Source organism: Orbicella franksi, chromosome 9 (genome assembly GCF_964199315.1).
Source record: "Orbicella franksi chromosome 9, jaOrbFran1.1, whole genome shotgun sequence".
Lineage (NCBI taxonomy): Eukaryota > Metazoa > Cnidaria > Anthozoa > Scleractinia > Merulinidae > Orbicella > Orbicella franksi.
The window spans coordinates 22435932-22457955 of NC_138153.1; the positions used below are offsets into that span (position 1 = coordinate 22435932).

Consider the following 22024-nt stretch of genomic DNA (forward strand, 5'->3'; position numbering starts at 1 on the left):
TGTGCACGCAGAGTTCATCTACTGAGCATGTTCAGCATAAGTCTTAACAGAAGCCACATTGGCAATTGGCCTCCATTTTATTTGACTCATACTGTTCCCAGACAAACAAGGAGGAAAATACCTCTACGAGTTCTTGTCTACGTTACTTTATTTTCTTCCTTATGAGCAGCATTTTATTAATTTAAGACTCACAACTGGTTTCACTACACTAGTGTAATGTTAAAATACTTTAAATACACAAGAAAAACAAAACAATTCAGATGTGCGGCTAAATAAGATGTACTTGACTTAGTATCAGCCTGACTACAAAAAGTAAGTGATATTAAGCTATTTCAAATTGTACAAAAGGACAAATCAGTTCATGAGTTTAGAACAAGTTTTCCCTAGTCTTTCTCATTGGATACCCACCTTATTTTTTTATGCTTATAAGTTTAATTCCTGCAAAATATTCCTGAAGGCACATACATATTATTATAAAAGCATTAGTATTGATCGGTAGATAATGGCATATATAAAGGTCTTGTGCTGTACTCACAAATGCATATTGACACAAGATGATATCTACAGAATGCATTCTCCATTGGCTTCCTTGGGGTTGGGTGGGGGAGAGGGCATCTAAACCCATATATGGGGGATTGGCAACAATGAAAAGAAATTGGGAAATATTTGAATTCTTATGGTGGAAGAGATGTGGGAGCTTAGATTTATGAACTCAAGTCAAAGTTAAGTCCTGTTGGGTGTTTGCTAGCAGACCTTACTTACATGTTTGGAAATACAGTAATTCCATAGCGCAATCATTTAAAGTGAACATACCATTTGCATGCACTTGTGTTATTTTTTCAAAGCTGGTTTTCACATTTGTTTTTATTCCCAGTTCACTCAAACTTATCCAGTAATTATAATAAGCAACAAATTACAATGAAATAGTGTTTTACATCTCAGTCTTAGATTAAGGCTGCCCAAAGAAATATATTTTTCCACCATTTGGGTGCCTAGTGAGTGATTTGCTTGAATTTCCTTTGGTAAAATGTGGCCAGGTAAGAATTTAAACACTAAGAAGTTGATGTTGTACAGGGTCTCTCTTAATTAATGTTAAATTACTTCTTTGGTAATTAAAAGTAGGAGTGGTCAGATAGATTTTCCCAAAAAGGAGCACCAATTTGAGTAAAATAGTTATAACCAGTTATATTACAGAATTTCACAAAAGCAAACAAGGAAATTCACTCATTTTGTCTTGATCATGCTCATGTCATAAAACATTGAAAAACCCAGACAGTTTACTTTGAGGGCAGGGAGATTTCCAGAAGATTTCATCCTTGGTGCACCTGTGGTCATAATACTATAGAGAACAGAGCCACCAAAGCTACTCAAGATTAGACAAAGGCCCACATTAACCCAGGGTCGTCTTGTCCTTGGGGAAGCTGACAACAAGAACTTAAAGAACTGTAGAAGCAGCAGCAACAAGAGAAACTCCCACATCAGAAGCAAACAAATATGAGATAATTCAGCTAAAACTGATTTTGGTCTTTTTTCCTTTGTTTCCAATGCTCTTTTTGAATTTTTTACTCATGTGAAGCCCATTATTTACAGGCCTATAAAAAATAACAGACGGTGATACTTTTGAGAGGAAAAGCAGGACAGTTTTGCCTTGAATAGGGTTAAATGAAGTCAAATACCATATTGGAAGCAAATTATTTCTAAAATGCCATACAGTAACATTAACTGTAGATATCACTAACTTGGTCTTCTACTTTTCTCTCTAAAGTTATCAGTACATTTATAAGGAAAAGGGCAGCAATAAACAATTGATTTTGTCAAACACTGATTAAAGCTTGCTACATTCTTTGGAAGGAACCTATCTGAGGCAGCTCACATTAAACCAAAGGCACAGATTTTACCAAATAGAGCTTAGGACGTTTGGAGGTTGTCTTGACAATTATATCCAGGTGGATAGAGAAACTGTGACAGTAACACTTGCTCAACAATGCAATATACATGTAATATAATTCATGGACATCTGGATTCACAGCCCAACTCTCTAACCGCATTGTTTTCTCTTCCTTTTTCATGCCTCAGAATCATTTCCTTGCCTTTTGTACACTTGGAAATAACTACAAAATGCTTAATGGTAAATACAAACATACATGTGTGAACTATGTGTCAGTTAACTAACAATGAAATCCATTATGCATACATGGAGCAATTACTTTTGTATATGTATAAATTGGGGGATAGAAAATGATAAATCAGATGCTCACCAAGCTAATAATACCCTCAAATGTTGTAGATTACTATAGGCTGGGACTAAGAAAATGGAACCCTATTTTTACTGGGTGAATGACCTTACTTTAAATTTTAATGTGCCTTTCTGACCCCATGTTTCATCCCACAAAAGTGTACTTTGAAGCTAGGCCAGAAAAGCTTGCTCTGCTAGCTTTGTCTGTTGTCTCACTGGTTAATATATCAAAAAATGTTGCCAAGTCACATAGCAAAACAGGCTTTGTTTTACAACTGCCTTATAATACATTACATTACATTGCCCCCATCTATGCCATAGTTGCTTGCACCCTTAGTCTGAGCTTCTGGAATTTCTTCTTTCTTTGGGTCAGGAAGGTAATTGTTGGCTCCAGAAAAGAATGTCTTGTGGAAGCTTGCACGCCAGTTCTTAGGCCAATCCTTGATCATCCATATGAGAATTGGGAGAGTAGAGGCAAGCACAATCATTACAACAACAAATACTGCCCAGCCTGGGTATGGAGTGCTTTCTGTCCATGTATCGGAACCTCCACCACTGTATGGTTTCTGATGGAAAGAGTGAAACTTCTACTTTCAATCTATCAAAAACTAAAACTAGTCCCTTATATAAAAGAGAGGATCGCAGGGTCACCTATAATGGCTGTCTTTAGTTTGCTAAAATCTTAGAATCACAAAAACACCCCTGATAGTTTGGGAGAGTTTAATGATCTCAGTGGCCTTCCTTTATTTGGAGGTCACTGTTGGGTTCATGGTCGAACCAAATCAAATCTCTAATCACATTATTTTGATTACAGACAGAACAGTAGAAAACAAATGTAGGTTATATAACAAACTACAGTTCTGGTGATCTCTGATACCCATGTTTAATATGCACTTATCATACCTGTTTACATCCAACAAATTTAGAATACGTCGGAGCACTCTGACTCTGCTGAGCAATGAGAGCAACAAGAACAATAAACAAAGCTAGAGGGGAGATGTATTTCCAGCAGATCATCCAGCCAATCCATGGTCGCTTTCCTGTCATGAATTCAATGTCATCAGCAAACCTGTTGACATAACATTGTAAAAGTTAATTTGGTGAATGTCCTTAAGAGAGAAGGTCACTCCAAAAAAAATAATTTTTGTCAACGCTAAAAAAACACCCTGCACTTAGTTTAGCCGTTTGGAGTGACCTCTCCTTCAAGAGCTATGTTATGTTTGCCTTAAGTATCTTTTGAGTACATCTCAGCCTGTAATATATTTAAACCCCTTTCCTGATTAGGTCTTCAATAATTGATTGATTCAAATTCTTCAACAGGACTAGCGTGGTGAGCAGGCTCTTTGCGTGACAACTGAAAGAGGGGAGGAAATTAAAGGGGAAAAAGAGCCTACCCGCACCGCTTTGAATTCTGAATCAGTGTGTCCAAATTTTGGATGCAAAATACTGATTGGCTGAGATTAGAACAACGGCGTGGCTACATAATCCAACTGTAATATATTTAAACCCCTTTCCTGATTAGGTCTTCAATGATTGATTGATTCAAATTCTTCAACAGGACTAGCGTGGTGAGCAGGCTCTTTGCGTGACAACTGAAAGAGGGGAGGAAATTAGAGGGGAAAAAGAGCCTACCTGCACTGCTTTGAATTCTGAATCAGTGTGTACAAATTTTGAATGCAAAATACTGATTGGCTGAGATTAGAACAATGGCGTGGTTACATAATCCAACTGTGATCAGTGTCTTTAGAAAAGCAAAAATATGATGGCTCAGTTGTGCCGCTTATGCCAAAATTTTAGAATAATTTAATTTCCTTTGGCTAACACAGTGCCTGGTTTGACATCAGTGGATTTTCCAACCATAACAAACTTCACCTGTAGCTTTCCCATAGACTCTCAGAATGGGGTAGATGTTATTTTTGGCTGTTTTGATCTGCATTTTTGTTTCAGGTCAATGGCAGCTGAATTATTACTGAAACTGCACACTCAAAGAGAGAATTTTTAATTCATCTTGTCTACCATAAAATCACACAGAAAAGATGGAATGTTCATTGGCTTTGGAATGTGGACAGGTAAGATTGGCTGTGTGGAGTTTTCTGTCACTTTTAGTGAACTTTTCAAACTTTTCTCATTAATTAGTTGGCATCTTGTCCACGTCTTCTTCCTCCCTTCTCTCAATAAGGAGCTAGCTAACTGAGAGAGTAGGTCTCAGGTCACTGACAAAACTATATAATACAACAAATTATAAAACATGGGCTGGTCAATCCTAGTCCACCCAGGTAAAATTACCCATAAGTAAAACAAGAACTGTTTGGCCCAGACTACAGGTGAACCTCAATAACAACAGACTGATCAATTGCATAAACATAGGATTTTTCTCACACAATACCTGTCATTGCCATAAACCCATGCCACTCCAATGCACTGGAATAGGGCAATTACCAATAATGGGATTGTAACTGAATAGTCATCAAACATTTGGAAGATATAGAAACCTGGACCAGAAACCATGGCCAAACCAAACAGGAACAGAATCACAGCGACAAGTAGTGTCAGCAATTCCTTCCTCATATTGGGGAAAATCTTAAGCTCCATTATTGGACCAATGGCTGCTTCCAGGGTACCAAACTCACTGTCAATTCCAAGGAGAATCAACATGAAGAAGAAAAGAATGGCCCAGAGTGGTGACACGTCCATCAGAAGAATGGCATCAGAAAATGTCATGAATGCAAGTCCTGGACCAGATCCAACCTGTTGATGTTGAATAACACAGTGAGTATCTTTATTAATACTAGTTGTAGTCAGGTAGTCCTTTACATAATGTGCTTCCTTGCCTTACACGTTAATATTTTGCAAGTATATTTATAAATAGAAAAAAGAAAGGTTTCCTTCATGGGAACTAATATTTCTGTTACAAAAATTTCACTCAAAAATTTCACTCCTGAAGGTTAAAAAATTATAGAGAAACAAAATATTATGTCAAACCACTCTGTTGTTTGAATTTGATGATGAAACAAACCATTTTTCTTGTTAGAAGAGCAAACGTATCTTGAAAGCAGAACAGCAGTTGAGAAAATCATCTGGAACTTGCTGTCACAATTTTTTTGAGACGAGTAGGAGGAGGAAGCACCCAGCAAAGAAAAGGCCTTTCTCTGCCATTCCCCTCTTCCCTTACCCTCTTGCTAAGAAAGGCCTGATACTCAGGTTATTAACAGAAGTATCGTGTTACTGTCACCTCTAGTTCTTTGTCCTCAACGAAAACGCTGCAAAACATTTACATTTATGTTTGGATTCCTGCCAAGTCACACAGCCATGACATCAGCCCTACGCCACATAAGATTACTCAAGACAAATAAACGATCTGAATAAACGACATGCCAAAGGTAGAACTGGCGATCAGAAGTATTTTAGTCACAATTGAACATGAGCAAAGCGACACTCGCCTCGAATATCAAGATTTACTGGTTGTTGTGAGTTGTTTTTATCTCAAAATCCATCTTTAGGATCTTTGAAATTGTCTTCAATTTGTTCTATATCAGAATCTCCGCCATTTCGAAAGAATTTACTTGATCGCGGTGTGTTTATTCGATCCCCAGCAAACTTTCGGCAATCCTTTGCGAGCCGACTGTTCTCAAAAATCGAGATTTTTCTGCTACGGCAAAATTTTCCTCCCTATACACGGGGACCTCTAGGGTGCCTCCTCGGGTTTTGGCCATCTGGGCCAAAACCCTGCGGGGGCAATTATGCATCATAATTAAAGTTATTTATATTGTTTCAATGTCCAAGTCTAATTAATATTTATGTCAGAAAATTAAAAACTTTACTTAGTTCAAATATGTATCTAAAATCATGGCTCAAAATACACCAAAGTTTATATTTCTAAGGAAATCTTTAACAAAATATATGTTGCTTGTTTAGAAACAATGCTGATGTCAACATTTCTTTTCAATATCCAAGTCTAATTAATATTTATCTCCGAAAATTAAAAACTTTACTTAGTTCAAATATGTAGCTAAAATCTTGGCTCAAAATACACCAAAGTTTATATTTCTAGGGAAATCTTTAACAAAATATATGTTGCTTGTTTAGAAACAATGCTGATGTCAACATTTCTTTTCAATATCCAAGTCTAATTAATATTTATCTCTGAAAATTAAAAATTTACTTAGTTCAAATGTGTAACTAAAATCTTGACTCATATACACCAAATTATATATACGGTAAAATACATGACAAAACAAATTGAAGCGAAGTTGTAAAATGCAGAAACAACTATAGCTGATAAAACTTTCAACTGAAATGGTAACCTTTGTTGTCCCTGACCATTGAGCATCACAGTAAGTGATAAAGGTTCTTTAAGCAAGATTGTCTGCAGGCACTGATCAGAAGAACAACATACCTCAGTGGCTGGGATGCCTGTGACATGTTCTCTATATCCCAGAATGGAAAACACCACAATACCAGCAAACAGTGATGTGCCACAGTTGATGAATACCACAGTATATGCATCACGCATCACTTGATTGTGAAGAGGCATGTAGCTTGCAAATGCAATCAGTGCACCAAAGCCCAGGCTAAGGGTGAAAAACATTTGGGTAGCAGCATCTTTCCAAATATTGGCATCTGCTAGCAGCGACCACTGAAATGCATGACAGCACATTCAGGTTTATTCATTAATCCTGTATAGAACTTAGCTTAACTAAAAAACAAGTTGTCTGCAACTGAGTAGGCAAGTGTGATCTAAGTAAAGAAATATTGTGCTTCGATTGTTAGTGAGGGATGTCTGGGATTTAACCCTGAAATTCCGTACTGATGATGTAGCTCCCTGTAGTATATCTCAGATTGTTTGTTATTCACACAAGAAAGTTTCTAATCAAGCTACACCCAGCCAGCATCACAGCATTTGGTGTTTTCGAGCTCACTTGGTGAGATTGCTCCAAAAGGATTGTGGTCCAGATTAGGTTTATATGGTGGGAAAAGGATTCACCCTTTGGGGGAAGAAGTTGGTGGAAAATAAACGAAAACAAAAAAATTCATGAGAAGTTCTGTGACATGTAAGATCTGTAGCTAATTGTTTACTAATGCAGTACTTGATTGAAACTAATGGATTTTCATTATGGTAACTGATTATAAGCTGAGGTACTTACATCTGGGCTAAAAAAGGCTTTTACACCATTTCCTGCTCCTTCTAATGTAACTCCTCGAAAGAACAAGATGATCAGGATGACATAAGGAAAGGTTGCAGTGAAATACACAACCTGTGAGGTAAATTATCAACACAAAAAATGTGGTTACTGAACAATACATGGGCTTCTCTAACCTTGGTTATCCCAATATCAAAATATTAATTCTCCTTTCTGATTACAGCTACACATTAATAAAAGCTTCAAATTGTTTGATAACTACTTGTAACTGAACAACAATAACATTATGGTTATTTTTTCTTATTTAGATAGGTTAGGCAATAGACTTGCCACAAGTCGACCTTTACTTAATGCTTTGCTTCTACTTTTAGAAAGTCTAATTAGCAGATTGTCTTATGTGCCAAAGGTATATAAATTTTAAGGCATATATACCATAAACATTATTTATGTTTAGAATAAAGTATACATTTAATAAAGAGAGTGCACTTTTGGTTTTTTTTTTCCAAAGGTAACAGCAAAGAAACATGGCTCTGTTTTGTTTGTATTTTCTTAATATCTGACTATAGAGTACTACTCCGTGCCAGTGTTGTATGCAAAATATATGGATAAATAAGGTCATAAAAAGTTTGTTTTAGTCGTTGTAAAGAAAGATAATGTTGTAGCTTAGTAAATTTTTCAAAGGGCCTTGTTGGCTATCTACCATCTCATATCTGATGTGCACTCATGGAATAATAATTGTTCAACATTTGCAAAACTTCTGATTATGTGGGAAAATCTTTGACAATCCTCAGGTGATCTTTGGCAATCTTCAATCTTGGGTGATCTTTGGAGGTGTTTCAAAATGTTTTGGTGATATTCATAGATCTTTGGAAGGGTTCGGATGATCTTCGGAAGTGTTCTGAAAATGTTTAATTACCTTTGGCTATTTTGTGAAGACCTTGAATGAACTTCGACCACCTTCAAAATACCAAGTCTTTTAGTGCCTTTGTACTAACTTCAGAAATCTTCTTCAAATGTAATTTGCACTCATTTACAACTTTGGATTCACGATATACTTTTTGCTCTCAAGGCAGGAAAAAACCCAGGTTTGATTGTCTGGGGGAAGTAAAGTTTGTTCTTGGGCAAGTAAAAATAGAAGTCCAGTGGCCTTGTGGCCAAGTGAAATTAGTCCCAGTAGTCTTGTGAGTCTGAATAAAAATCTCAGCTTGATATTAATGATAATTTCCAGTCAGAAGCTATTTCAAAACCTAAGACTGAAAGATTAGTTAACCATTAGGTTGTAAGCATGGATTAGTTAGGATTCCAAGCATACTTTCGCATACATACGTTCACGTTTGTCCTCTGATTCCATACAGGCTGCCACATTGGCAAGTAATATTTAAGTAAGGGAAATTGAAAACTGAAATTTACTGGCCCACTGGGCAAGTGGATTTCAAATTTTTTTTCCTGCCCTGTACACTTGAATTTCATTGCTCTTAGCCAATCAGAATCAAGTAATTTTTCAAGTGTATCATTACAGATGAAGCAAATTTAATTAAAAAATCATACCTTTCCACTTGACTTGATTCCTTTGACTACACAAAGGTATGTAATAACCCATGCAAACACCAGACATCCAGCAAGTTTTCCATTTATTCCAACACCAGTATCTTCAATACTAGTTGAGATCTGCAGTGTGTGATGGTAGAAGTAATATTGTGGTGGATCTCGCACACAGCAATCAGGGAAGTTATCATATTCTGACTTCAAACGTGCATGAGTTGTGTTTGAACAAGAGTTGTTCTTGGCACATTGGGCAACAGCTTCTCCAAGTTGTGTAAATGCCTTGTAGTTGTTACATAGCTTGTCATGTTCCCACGGCAGTAGTGAGGTAAATGAAATGAAGAAGTAATAACAACACCAAGCTATTACAACCACATAATAGAGACACAACATCAGAGACACCATAAGGCATGCCACACCAATTCCAAACAGGGCTGGATGCACATCTTGCCAGCATTTTATGGCACTTTTCCTCATTCGCTGACCAATACTTAGCTCCAGAAAGAAGAGTGGTAATCCCTCAATCACCATGAAGATAACATAAGGAATAAGGAAAGCACCTGTTGATAAAGAGTGGCATTAAGTGAGGGAAAAAGTTGCAAATATGTGTTCATAAAACTGAACTCTGTTTACAACAAATCTAAGACAGGAGCATCCTATAAATAACACTAGTAGCAACGTGGAACTACATGTAATGTCCAGTCCTTTTTGTTTGACCTGAGTTGGAATGGTTTGGTTTTAAAAAAATGTCGAGTACATCCAAGGTGGGCAATAAATCTTTAGTTTTATTTTCATTTTTTATTTATCTCAAAATTGTAAAAATTATCAGTACTGTACAAGCTTAATAAGGGATAGAAAAAAGCTAGGTATGCTTCACAGATGTAGGAGTTCGATGCTTCATCCATATGGCATGCCCAATCAGAGAATCACCAGGAATCAATCAGAAGAGGAAATAATTGTAGACTGTGTTTAAAACTGAATTGGCAGCAAAAGCATATTAATTACACAGAAGCCCAAGAAAAATTGTTTGGAAGTAATATATCAAACACAAAAGACCATGTTTGACCACATTTCCAAGCACCAAGAAGAGAGATGAAAATATGACGCGGAGCACAGTATTTTAGATGAACTTCGAGGTGTTTGGAAATGTGGTCAAACACTGTCTTGAGTGTTTGATATATATTCTCAATCGAAACTAAAACTAAGGAGAAATTAAATCGTCAAAATCGATGCTAATTAAGATCAGATATCCACACACCGTCACGGTCAAGAATTCCTTTGTTCAAACTTGATGAATTGTTAATGAGTTTAAGAAGGTAATTTAGCAGTCTTGTTCTGTCCCTCCCTATCCCCTTGCAAAGGTAGCAAACATTGCTCTAACAACAGAAGTACAAGGCTTGTTTGTGTTTGCTATTTATTAATTTGAACTCAATGTAATTAATTGTATTTTGAAAACATTCCCAACTATTTTTGTCCAGGAAGAGAAGATAACAGTTGTGAAATATTGATGGTGGTATATTGATAGTATTGATACTGGTGTTGTTTGCATTCTATCTGCAGTTCTCAGTCCATCCTATATACCAACCGATACAAATTTAGGGTGGTCCACACTTGGGTCCATGGACTGGGTACACAAAGAATTTAAAATTACTTTTTTAATATGTATTTACTCAATAGATATTTAACGTACATACATTTACTATTTATGGTTCACTGAAAAATGACATATCACAGCATAGTCGGTAGATCACAGTAACAAGAACTTTCACAAATAATTAAACTCCGTTGATAGAAATATACTCTCTAGTAATATATAGTCTTCACTCGAGTCTTGCTCAAGTTCTGGCTTTGATTTTAGAGTGCTTTTCTTTGGGATGATTCCAAACAAACCCATCCGTATGTTAGTTTATCTCCAATATTGTTGATACTCGTTACGCAATCGCGTGTATGCATTCGTCATTCGGTCACGTTTTAGCATAAATGATAAAAACAGTAGCCATTGATCCTGCTCTCTTCCCCACCGTATAAGAAAAAACCGCATTAAGCTACGCTGACATGAGGGGTCAAGTACAGTGTGGATTTCAGCGAAAGCTTTGATTTCGAGGTTCGACGTGTAGCGTGATGCGTTGTTCTGTTGGTGAATTGAAAGGCGCTTAAACACGATGCGACGCGCGACCTGCGGCGCGTAGGGCGTTCTCTTCTGAAATTAAATTAAGTTTTAGCTTTTTTTGGTTTTCCACTGAAATACGTAATAATACGTGAAGAAATTTTTAAGACTCCATTCTTACCTCCTCCATTTTTCTGGCAAAGGTACGGAAACCTCCAAACGTTGCCCAAACCAACAGCTAAACCAACAGTGGCTAGGATGAATTCCGCTTTGTGTCCCCAAGTCTCACGGTTTTCTTTCCCACCATCACCACTCTCGGCAGCGGTAATGTCATTTGAAGACTTTCCCTTCCATTCTTTCGGTTCATAAGAAAGGTCTTCTTTAGATTTGTGAGTCAGGAAATCGGTTGATTTGTCATCTCGCAAAGATAGATCCATACCTGTGAAGAGCAATGAACAAGAAATATATGTAAAAAAAAAATCGCGTCATTAAACGGGATGGATGTTACAAGACATCTAACGTAGGGAGTCACTAAAACGCTCAGTTAAAAAAAACCATCTGAACAGATAACCTATATGATCGCTCATAATTTGACTTGCTTAAATCTGCCAAAGACAATTTACAAGCTTCCACGATGTAAACACGCAGTTGATTGTGCTATTCAAATGAGTTTTGCAACAGTGCGCGCACCTGATTTCAGGCTTCCAGTTTTATACTTTTTGACTGATCTCGACCAGTTACTTCTATTTCGGGAGGAAGATGAAGTGATGAGTTCAGGATATGTACAGCAATGAGTGCAAAACCAAGGTATTCAGATGCCGTGAGCATACGAATGAAATGTAAGCAGCATCCGAGGAATGTCAATCACGCACGTAAACACGCCAACAGGAAACAATATTAACAATATTTGAACAATGGTCACGACCTTGGATCAATTTTCTCCGCCTAATCAAAAGCAGTCTGTTTTGCACAATTCGAAATCAATGTTGTCGCGTGAAAAATGTGATCGCGTGAAAAATGTTCCCAGGGTGTGATCGCTTTAGTCGAAGACGAGTAAGATTGGCGGGAAAAGAAGGCGTGACGATCCCATGGTATCCACGGAAACCGCTCGTAGGCGGAAAGAATCGAGGTTAGGGACGGACCATTATTTTTTTTTTTTGAAGGGGAGGGGGGCAGGGGTTATGTAACTTTCTAGAGTATGACTGTTTTTTCGTACCTTTAGGTTGTGCATGACTTTTTTTTAGTGGGCAATGGCATGTGCAAGAATTTTTTTCGCATCAAAGATAGAACTTAGAAAGCGCTTGCTCGATTTTTTCCCCCATGGCTCCCCTATGCACGCTTATTTTCACCCACTCTGAAAAAATTATGTTCCGGCCCTTTTTATTCATTTTTATTGTCTTTTTATTTATTTATTTATTTATTTATTTACTTATTTACTTATTTACTTTTTTACTTATTTACTTATTTACTTATTTACTTATTTATTTATTCATTTATTTATTTATTTATTTATTTTTATTTATCTAGTGTGGGAGGCGCGGTGGCCTCATGGTTAGTGCGTTCGACCCCGGAGCGAGCGGTCCTGACCGGGGAGTTCTTGGGCGAGACACTTTATTCTAATGGTGCCTCTTTCCACCCAGGTGTATAAATAGATACCGGCGAATCAAATGCTGGGGGTAACCCTGCGATTGACTAGGACGACTGGCATCCCATCCATGTGGGGGGAGGGGAGAGTAGAAATACCCCTAGCTGCCTCATGCTACTGAAACTGGGATAAGCTCCGGCCTGATGAGCCACTTGGCTCGTATGCAGATTTAGCCTACCTACCCAGATATATGTTATTGTACCTTTATTCTGAAAAGCTCAGTTGGGACGAAGAACGATTATCACTTGAGTAAGGTACGACGGTAGTCTGGCAACCGCGTCGTGCTGTTTTCACGGCGAACTGGCTCCGTTTCAAGTGGTAACTTGTCGGACTTTGACGTTGCACGCGAAATTGTAGACAACGCACGTGTTGCCAACGGAAACGAGGAAAGTTGCACATGTCAACGCTGCAATTTTGATTTTAAGTCCAAAGTCTCGTCACTAAAGAGTTCCGTCATGCCTTAATCAACGGATAACCGTAGACCCTCATGCCCTCAAGGGACGTGAGTTATACACAAAACGTATTTTTACAATGCAAGTCCTCAGTCCGCTAAGTGTTATAAGCTTATTTTTTTTGCGTATTTTAGGCGAACAGAAGAGAAAGCGAGGCGAGCGCGAAGCGTCTCTTCGCAGGCTAGTCAACCGCAGAGTCTGATTTCAAGCCTCGGATAATCAACGTTGCCATGGAGTCTCCTGATCTGTCGGAATGTAATTAATATCGTACATGTATCGATTCTTTACTGCCCAAACTATTCTTATTTTTTGGTCATGAAATACGTAGGAACCTTTGTTGTTGTTGTTGTTGCTGGAGCACAACTTAATGTCTGTAACCTTCTAACTTTATTAAAGGATATGGAACTTTTGAAAGTGTGGCCGATAATGCCCGCAAGGTCATAATTCCAAAATGTTTTTATCGAGGTAAGCGCTCCGAGTGCTATGTCAAGGTCGTGTACACATGTCTACAAACGAACAACTACAATCTTGGTCAGAATGAAATAAGAATTAAACCCCCCCTACCCCGAATCAACGATGAACTCGCGCTACAACCAAAACACGCATTCGATCTATCATTGAAATGGGGGGGGGGGGGGGGAGGGGTGGTCATAAGTTTTCATTTAAATGGCCTAGCCTGCGTAGCAAGCGTACCCGTACTTAAAGTTTTTTCCTTCCTTTCTGGCCGTGCGCAAATTGGAGCGAGAGCGAAAAACCGACTGCTTTTTCGTCGATTTTTTTGCTCTTGCTTGTTTGCACGCGGCCGAGAATGCGGAAAGAGCCCTGAGTAGGGAATGCTTGCTACGCAGGCTAACGACTAACGAATGACTCATTTTACAGTCACGGTTTACCGTCTCAAGAAACATGTAGTACGCGTTCGCGACATTCCCTCAGTTTCCTCTGTAGCAAGAGAGCAAGAGAATAGAAAGTACATTTGCTGTATTTGATTCTGGTTTAGCGAGAAATATCTTGGATGCAACCCGCACAAACTAATTTACACCCAGAGCTTGTTGTCGGTTACCGTTAATACACTGTCCAAATTCCTGAGTTCATATATTTGCCTTTTTTTATTGCGAGGCGACCATTTACGGTATGGTCTGGGGATCATTTCCGGTCCTGGGATCATTTGCAGTACAATTTGGGGGTCATTTGCGGGCCTGTACAGATACACCAAGTGTTGAATTTTAAAACGTTTAGCTTTTTTTCCTTATCAGTGTGACTTAATCTTTCCAAACAAATAAAGTTGTGCAATCGATTAGTTTGAGTTGAATTATACATGAGATATATTGGGCAACGATGCATAGCGCCAGATTCACTGTTAATTTGCAGGAAACTAACTCTTTGATAATGATTTTCTTCCTTCAAAAAGGAAGGACAGGAAGCAAGAATCCCGGAGTTACTGTCTTACACCATTGTAAGCCCTGATATTGTTAGCTTGCTATCGTGTGGTCAACAGGCTACCGTTCAGATTGAATTCTTTCGAACAAACGTTATTAGTTGTTGTACAACGTTTGAATTTTAATGAGCAAATGATTAGGAATTGAATAGAGTAACCTAACACAGAAAAGTGGGAGATTTTAGAAAGTTGTTTGCTTTTTCGTTGGCCGGTTTACCTTTCAACGCAGTTTGTTATGCAAAGGTTCATATCGAAGCCAGACGACAATGCACTTACTCAACAAACGATCCATGTGCTCTAAACCACTCGACCGTAAATCTTACAGAATCTTACTGCGAGTTCAGTGATTAAAACGTTATTACAGATAGGTTCTGCCCTTAATTGTTTGTTAACATCTCTCTGTTTTAAAAACTAGTTCTAGGTGTGCTGGAATATAGGAATAAGTTGCTGTTAGGTTGTTATTGCTAAGCAAGCGTTCTACGCTTGCTTTGACACGTTAATAAAGTTCTTATCTTATCTTAATGCAAAGATTCTACCAAAGGTAGGTTCAATACCTTCGAAGTAGACGAAATTAGTGGTTTCTTCGGTCTTGCTGTAAAACGAGGAGGTGATGTCCCCTGTGCCGATCAGTTCGAGATCTTTGTGTATATATACAGTCGGAAACTACCGCTAGTGTACCAGTGAGTGACCTTGTGTTTAGAAGAGACTGACATTCAAGGATTGAAGTCTAATAATAATTTTTTTTAAATACTTTGGGTTTTAGGAATTTCAGGAATGGCATATTTCATAACTTGGAATATCACATAGCGGTTTTTGCTTTTTCGATTTTTTTCAGATGTTGTTATTTGCTTTTCTCGTTATACCGCCTTTGTTTTCTCTCGCAGGGACAAGAAAAGGAGAGCACTGATTAATCGAAATGTCTTTTCAATTGAGAGGGAAACAAAATGTCGGTCACATTGTCCTTCAAAGTTTATTACCTTGCACGGACAGTTAAGGTATAAGCGATATTTCCTTTTGCTAGTCAGTTTTTCGTGGTTACAAAATATTTTCCGAGTGTTAACGCTCAAGGCAACAAAAAAAACCCTGAGATAACTAACTGCACTTGCAATCCACTGTTTGCTGGGTGGATAGAACAAGAGGTGAACAAGTTTTATCCAAATCAGCGAGATCACGAGTACGCCGGAGAAGAGAATCGAAGAATTTCACTAGCGTGGCCTGATACGATTGTGTCTTGGTAGTCAATCGATAATATGTTTTTATTGATAACATCGGTTTGATTGCTGCATGCTGCTGGAGTTAAAAATCAGCAGGGATGATTAAAACAACATCCATAGGTTACTTACATATGTTGACTTAATTCCCAGCACAAATGTTCCACAAAAGAGGATTTAATTGAATCATAACTGTGCCCTCATATCTGTACTTACCTACGTCAGTCATCACTTGCTTGATCTTTGTCCGTCGTAACTAACTTCTCTTAGCCCGGGTGCTGGGCTAAAGAAAGTTTAAACAGTTGTATTGCGAAATCAAAGCTGTATTTCACGTCCGTTAGTTTAATAGTTATGCGGTTTTCTAATAACTTCTGAATGTAAATTGTTGCTTGTCATATTTGAATAACAAAGCCACTGTTATTCCACGCCCTCTCGGCATGGCGGGATCGATGGGGTTGGTGGGGGAGCAACACAAATGTTGTTGCCCCCGCAGGGTTTTGGTCTTTGGGCAGGCATCAATAGCCCCCCGCGTATTAAGACGTAATGGTATATTGGTAATTGTCTGTAGTATGGGAATGGGAATCGATCCCAATTTGAAGAAACTAGGCGCGCACGGTGGTCCCGGTTAATATACTCCAAGCATGACGATTTTACCGCGATCAAGTAAATTCGCTCCGAAATGGTGCAACCTCGACCCTGGGAACGAGGTTGCGAAGTGGCGGAGATTCTGATATAGGACAAATCGAAAACAATTTTGCCGTAGCAGAAAAATCTCGATTTTTGAGAACAGTCGGCTCGTAAAGGATTGCCGAAAGTTTGCTGGGGATCGAATAAACACACCGCGATCAAGTAAATTCTTTCGAACTGGCGGAGATTCTGATATAGAACAAATTGAAAACAATTTCAAAGATCCTAAAGATGGATTTTGCTATAAAAACAACTCAAAACAACCGGTAAATCTCGATATTCGAGGCGAGTGTCGCTTTGCTCGTGTTCAATTGTGACTAAAATACTTCCGATCGCCAGTTCTACCTTTGGCATGTCGTTTATTCGGATCGCTTATTTGTGTTGAGTAATCTTACGTGGCGTAGAGCTGATGTCACGGCTGTGTGACTTGGCAGGAATCCAAATGTAAATGTTTTGCAGAGGTTTCGTTGAGGACAAAGAATTAGAGGTGACAGTAGCGCGATACTTCTGTTAATAACCTGAGTATCAGGCCTTCCTTAGGAAGAGGGTAGGGGTAGGGGGGAATTGCAAAGAAAGGCCTTTTCTTTGCCGGGTGCTTCCTCCTCCTACCCGTCTCAGAAAAAAATCGTGACAGCAAGTTCCAGATGATTTTCTCAACTGCTGTTCTGCTTTCGAGATACGTTTGCTCTTCTAACAAGAAAAATGGTTTGTTTCATCATCAAATTCAAACAGCAGAGTGGTTTGACATAATATTTGATTTGTCTATAATTTTTTTAACCTTTTTTTTTCCTAAGTTCTACTGAGTGAAATTTTTGTAACAGAAATATTAGTTTCCATGAAGGAAACCTTTTTTTTCAGAAAGTACTTTTTGTGTCCTTTCAAACGAAAACTCACGGCTGTCTGGAATGGAATGAGTTAAATAGGAAGTGCTGGTTTAGTTTACTTAGTTGAATGTTTGGATAATAACCATGATAAGATGCCTAAGTTATAGGAACATTATGAGTTATACATAAATATTTTACCAAAAAACAGATGTAGAAGTTTTAGTTCATACAATAATGTTCAATTGTTTTCAGTGAGTGGAAATAAAAGAAAGCGGGCCAGCTTAAGTGATAACTATTACTAGTTTAATTAATCCATTAATTTATTTGGACCGTTGGTTAATGGCGGAGGGGGGCGTAAGGGTCAATTAGAAACCGAAAACCGCGCAAAAAATCGCCGAAAACCGCAAAACCGCAAAACCGCAAGAAATTTCGTCGAAAGCCGAAAACCGAACTGCCGATAAAAGCCCTCACTAACAAAGCCTTGTTAGTCTTCAGAATCTCTCTTTCTGTTATTTAATTTTTATACGTCTAAGCTTGTTTTACTTTCCGAAGTTTATTTCTGCCTATTCCCTCGTTAGTGCAGAACACATCGTGGTCTAAAAAGCTTCTTTTTTGTGTAAATTGGTTCCACAGACCTATAGCAATATGAAACTGGAAACAAATTGCACGATAAAATGATTTTAGGTGATTTTTGTTTACAAGAAACACCACATTCTGAAGTTACTTTTTGATTGCCATTGTCAGAATTTTCATTTGTGTAGGCACAATGGCAGCCCCATTTTACAACCAAACTACTTTATTCTATAACCAAACAGTCTCTCCTTTACTTTTATTCCACGTGAACGGAGCGAGTGAGCGCAATGTTATTGCCGCGACGAAAAGGGGAAACAACTCGCAATTGAACTATAGAAACTCAATGGTCCACAGTCTACGGTCAAAGTCCACAAGATATTATCCCTGCCACGTGGTATTTGAGAAATAGTCTTTTGCTTTGATGTTATCTTTAGCTTTTCATAGTCTGCTTGGCAGCCGTTACGACCCAAATAAGGGCTGCTAAAGAGAGGCTAGGCTTGTCATGCATTCTTCCAACTATAAGTGGTCCCTTGGAATTACAGTTTTAGCACGACTGCAGGGTGTAACTTCCATGGCAAAACCAGAAAAACCGTAAAATGAATTGGCCAAAAAAATCCAAAAAACCGCCATTATTTTTGGCAAGACCCGAAACCTGAAGAGTAAATTAGAGAAAACCCGCAAACCGCACACAACACCAAAACAGAAAAACCGCAGTGCGAAAACCGAAAATACCAACGCCCCCCCATGGCGCAAATTCTATGTTTCGAAACCGGGGCTTGACCGTCATATTAACACTTTCATAAAGGGTTTTCACGAAGGAACAAAAACCCACGAAGAGTGTCTTTCTTCCGAAATCCTCCGTAGGAAAAAAAATGGCGACTGGTACATTTACCCATAATTCTTAGCGCACGAAAACTTAAACAACGCTCTTAAAAACGTACAGAGAAATTCTAGCATCTTCAAAACTAGCATGCACAGTATCGTTTGCATAAAGACAAATATTGCAAAAATATGGCTTTCCTTGTACTTTATGGAATGTGTAAGGTTCGCATGGTATCGTGGTAAAATGTACAGCCGCCATCTTTTCTCCTACAGAGGATTAACCTTTAGCTTTAGTGTCTCTGTGATGGTCAGTGTTATATTATTGTTTTCACAGAAGTGAACCTGGCAATCGTGAACGGTTTGGCCAATTTTAGACGAACAAATGTGTAAGTGGTGCGGCAAGCATCTTGTAGCCGCGGATTGTTTTTAAAACAATGGTTTAAAGACAACCACGAAGTCGCTGAAAAATCTGCCACACGGTGGAGCCCCAGTGTGGGACACCATGGTATGACCCCACGATGGGACTCCACGGTGAGTAGTAACTTACCCAGGTGCTGAGATTTGGGTTCATGGAAATTCTTTGATATGAAAACATGTTCCATCCCGCTTAAGTCTGTATTTTTAGGACTGTTGGGGATGGGACGGTCTGCGGTGGAGAGAAAAGTTTGAGTTTAGTACGATAGACTGTGCCTGCATTTACGGACAGAATTTGTAATGAACTGAATTAACTTAAAGTGACTCACAACACAAGTAACTCTATCAACTCTAACCCTAAATACCAAAATAAATATTTCTAGCACCTGTTAACTCTCTCACTCATCTCTAAAGCGCCCGGGCTCGCGCTGAACTTTCTATAACAGCCACCCCGGGGAGACACTCCCATATGATCGGGGATGCGTATCGGAAAATTTGAATTATACCCGAAACCGATACGTATGTCGTTGTTGTTTCCCTCTAGATTAATTAAATACGCGTTAAAGCACAACAATCCTAATAAGCTACAATTGAACAATCACAACACCACACTATTACTAATTGATCGTGAGACAGCGAACGTTGAGGACAACCTGACCATCGGGTAAGTATTTCCTTTCTATGAAATTGTAATTTAGTAAAAATCCTTGCTCATCATAATTGCTGTGTTTTTGTTATAGATTTCAAACGCATATGTGTATTAACACCTGGATTAACAGATATTAAAGAACACAGAACTTTGAAACCGTTGTTTAGACCACTACATCTGTTTTTTACAACAAAGCAGTTTTGATTTCGTGAACAACTGGGCATACCACTTTGATCTAAGTCATGCTAGTAGAGATTATTTTTAGATGCAGTGCAATCCCGATTTTTCGACCACAGAGAGAAATGGAAATTGTTCGTCAAGGGTACATTTTTCCTGTCCACATTGATGATATAACAGTCTCCGAGCTTTGCCTCCATGACTACTGTGTGAAGGAGTACTACTCATTGTAAAATGTGGGTCTGAAAATCAAAATCAACTTGCAGGTTCGTTGTCTGTGCGGGTAGCTCATAATATTCTAGGCCTTCTCGTGTGGCATTCCGTCACAGCCAAATCGATATTGGTTACGAAGAACTGATAGTTTCTTCCCAGTCGAGCGGGATCAGAGCCACCTTTAATTTATATGACTAAAAAGTAAGGAGCCCTTTTAAATATTAATTGACGAAATTTGTAAAGCACTTTTGTCGCCTCTACAGAAAAACAGTGGAATCCCTCCCGATTATTTGGAACAATTTCTTGCTCCAATGGTAAAAAAGTCACTGGAATCGAAACTTCATATGTCCGCTGGAACGTTGAAACCTATAGCAGCACGTTGGGCGGAAGCCATTCCGGTATTACATGGTTGTACTACGAGGATTGACTGTAAATCCCAAATTGATTACAAGAAAATGCCGCATTCATTGAAGACGATAACCGTGAAACAAAATACTTGTACAATTTTACTTATTTATTTTCACATTTATAATTACTTATGTTGTGTCCCCAATTAGTAGCAGTGCTAAATACCCCCAGACACTTTGATAAAGGTTTTGTTGTCGTTGTTGTTTGTAACAAACTGAAAGTGAATTTCGTTCTTGGAAGAGCGCTATCACAACATACTACATAGTGTTAGGGAGAAGTGCCTGGGCCCGGATGTTGGACGTGTTTTTGTACACCATGTCGGGCGAAGTATCGTCCACTTGTATAATATACCAGTCGTGGCTTCAATGTTCAAAATTGCGAAATCAGGTTGGCAGCTTCTGAAGAATTATTAGTCTTCTTATTTATGTGAACTCTGATTTTAGGCAGTTACCATCGTACCGGTTGAATGAAGAGCCTGACCATCGCCAACAGGAGCAAGTTAGCGACCAGAAGACGATGTTGTCTTTCCTCTGCTTAAAACGGGAATCATGATTAAACTTCTTCCAAAGAACAAGTGGTAAAACATTCTATGTGTGTGTTTTTTTCTTTTAAATCCTCGCTCTGCCTTTTTCACTATGCAGTTCATGACAATAGAAAGTTTTGAAACTGTTTTTAGCTGTTACACCACACGCAACGAGTTTTAGCTACGGATGATTTTTTGTATCACCGAACACAACGAATAGTGATAGTGAATTGTTTGACTCCAGTATGTTTTTTCACAGAAAGACGAATCACATTGCGTTGTGTGTCCTCACCGCACAGGTATTTACACGCGTTTGTAAGCTCACTTATTTCCCCAATAAGTCCTAAGAACGATCGCTACAAAAGGGTAAAAAAAAATGAAGTTCCCTGCCTCTTGTTGTCCTGTTTAGAGCTTTTTCCCGGCTTTGCAAATAAGTGCGATCGCCGCACTGGATGTGATTAAATCTTAAACAATATTTCGATGTCAACACAGCTGGTTGACGGTTAATTTGAATGAAATAAGCGGCATAACAAATCGCTTGTGACCAACAACGAAACTCTAATCCCTGAAAACTAAATAGGTTTCACAAACCTGCACTGACATCGAAACCGGAAGACATGGATCTTTAAACACGCTCAAGTATTTAGTTGCTGGCGCTTGTTGTCGCTTGATAAATGTTATTGCCAAAACTAGCCACGGAACAATGGTCCTTAATAATGCAGAAAGTGTGAGAGCGTTTCTGATTGTCATCATTGTCAAAGATTACAATTGGTTGTTGAAATCACAACAAAGTCAAATCAACTGGCTTTTGGTCACTTTAGAACTTGCCGCTTGTAAACGTTACCATGGAGAAGATAGCTGTAATTGACTTTTGAGTGTAAAAAGTTCGGATGTTTATTTAAGTTTGCTCTTTACCTCTCGATTTGGAATAAAGAAACTAGTTTATGCGTTAGCTGACCTTGCGC

General features: G+C 38.5%; 1 protein-coding gene across 3 annotated transcripts; it reads right to left on the reverse strand.

Moving 5' to 3' along the window:
* Nucleotides 1-130: 130 nt before the first annotated feature.
* LOC145498630 (sodium- and chloride-dependent GABA transporter 1-like) lies at nt 131-16545 on the reverse strand. 3 transcript variants are annotated; one of them, XM_081478531.1, is made up of 8 exons: nt 15986-16545; nt 11208-11465; nt 8926-9479; nt 7381-7491; nt 6633-6872; nt 4623-4984; nt 3140-3305; nt 131-2802 (listed from the first exon to the last, which is right to left on the reverse strand). In XM_081478531.1, the coding sequence occupies exons 1-8, from the start codon at nt 15996-15998 to the stop codon at nt 2527-2529; spliced, it is 1980 nt and encodes a 659-aa protein (XP_081334657.1). In that variant the 5' UTR covers nt 15999-16545; the 3' UTR covers nt 131-2526. The 3 variants fall into 3 exon arrangements, with proteins under 3 accessions (XP_081334657.1, XP_081334659.1, XP_081334658.1); XM_081478533.1 differs by lacking the exon at nt 15986-16545 and adding an exon at nt 15113-15946; XM_081478532.1 differs by lacking the exon at nt 15986-16545 and adding an exon at nt 11717-13371.
* Nucleotides 16546-22024: the final 5479 nt, after the last annotated feature.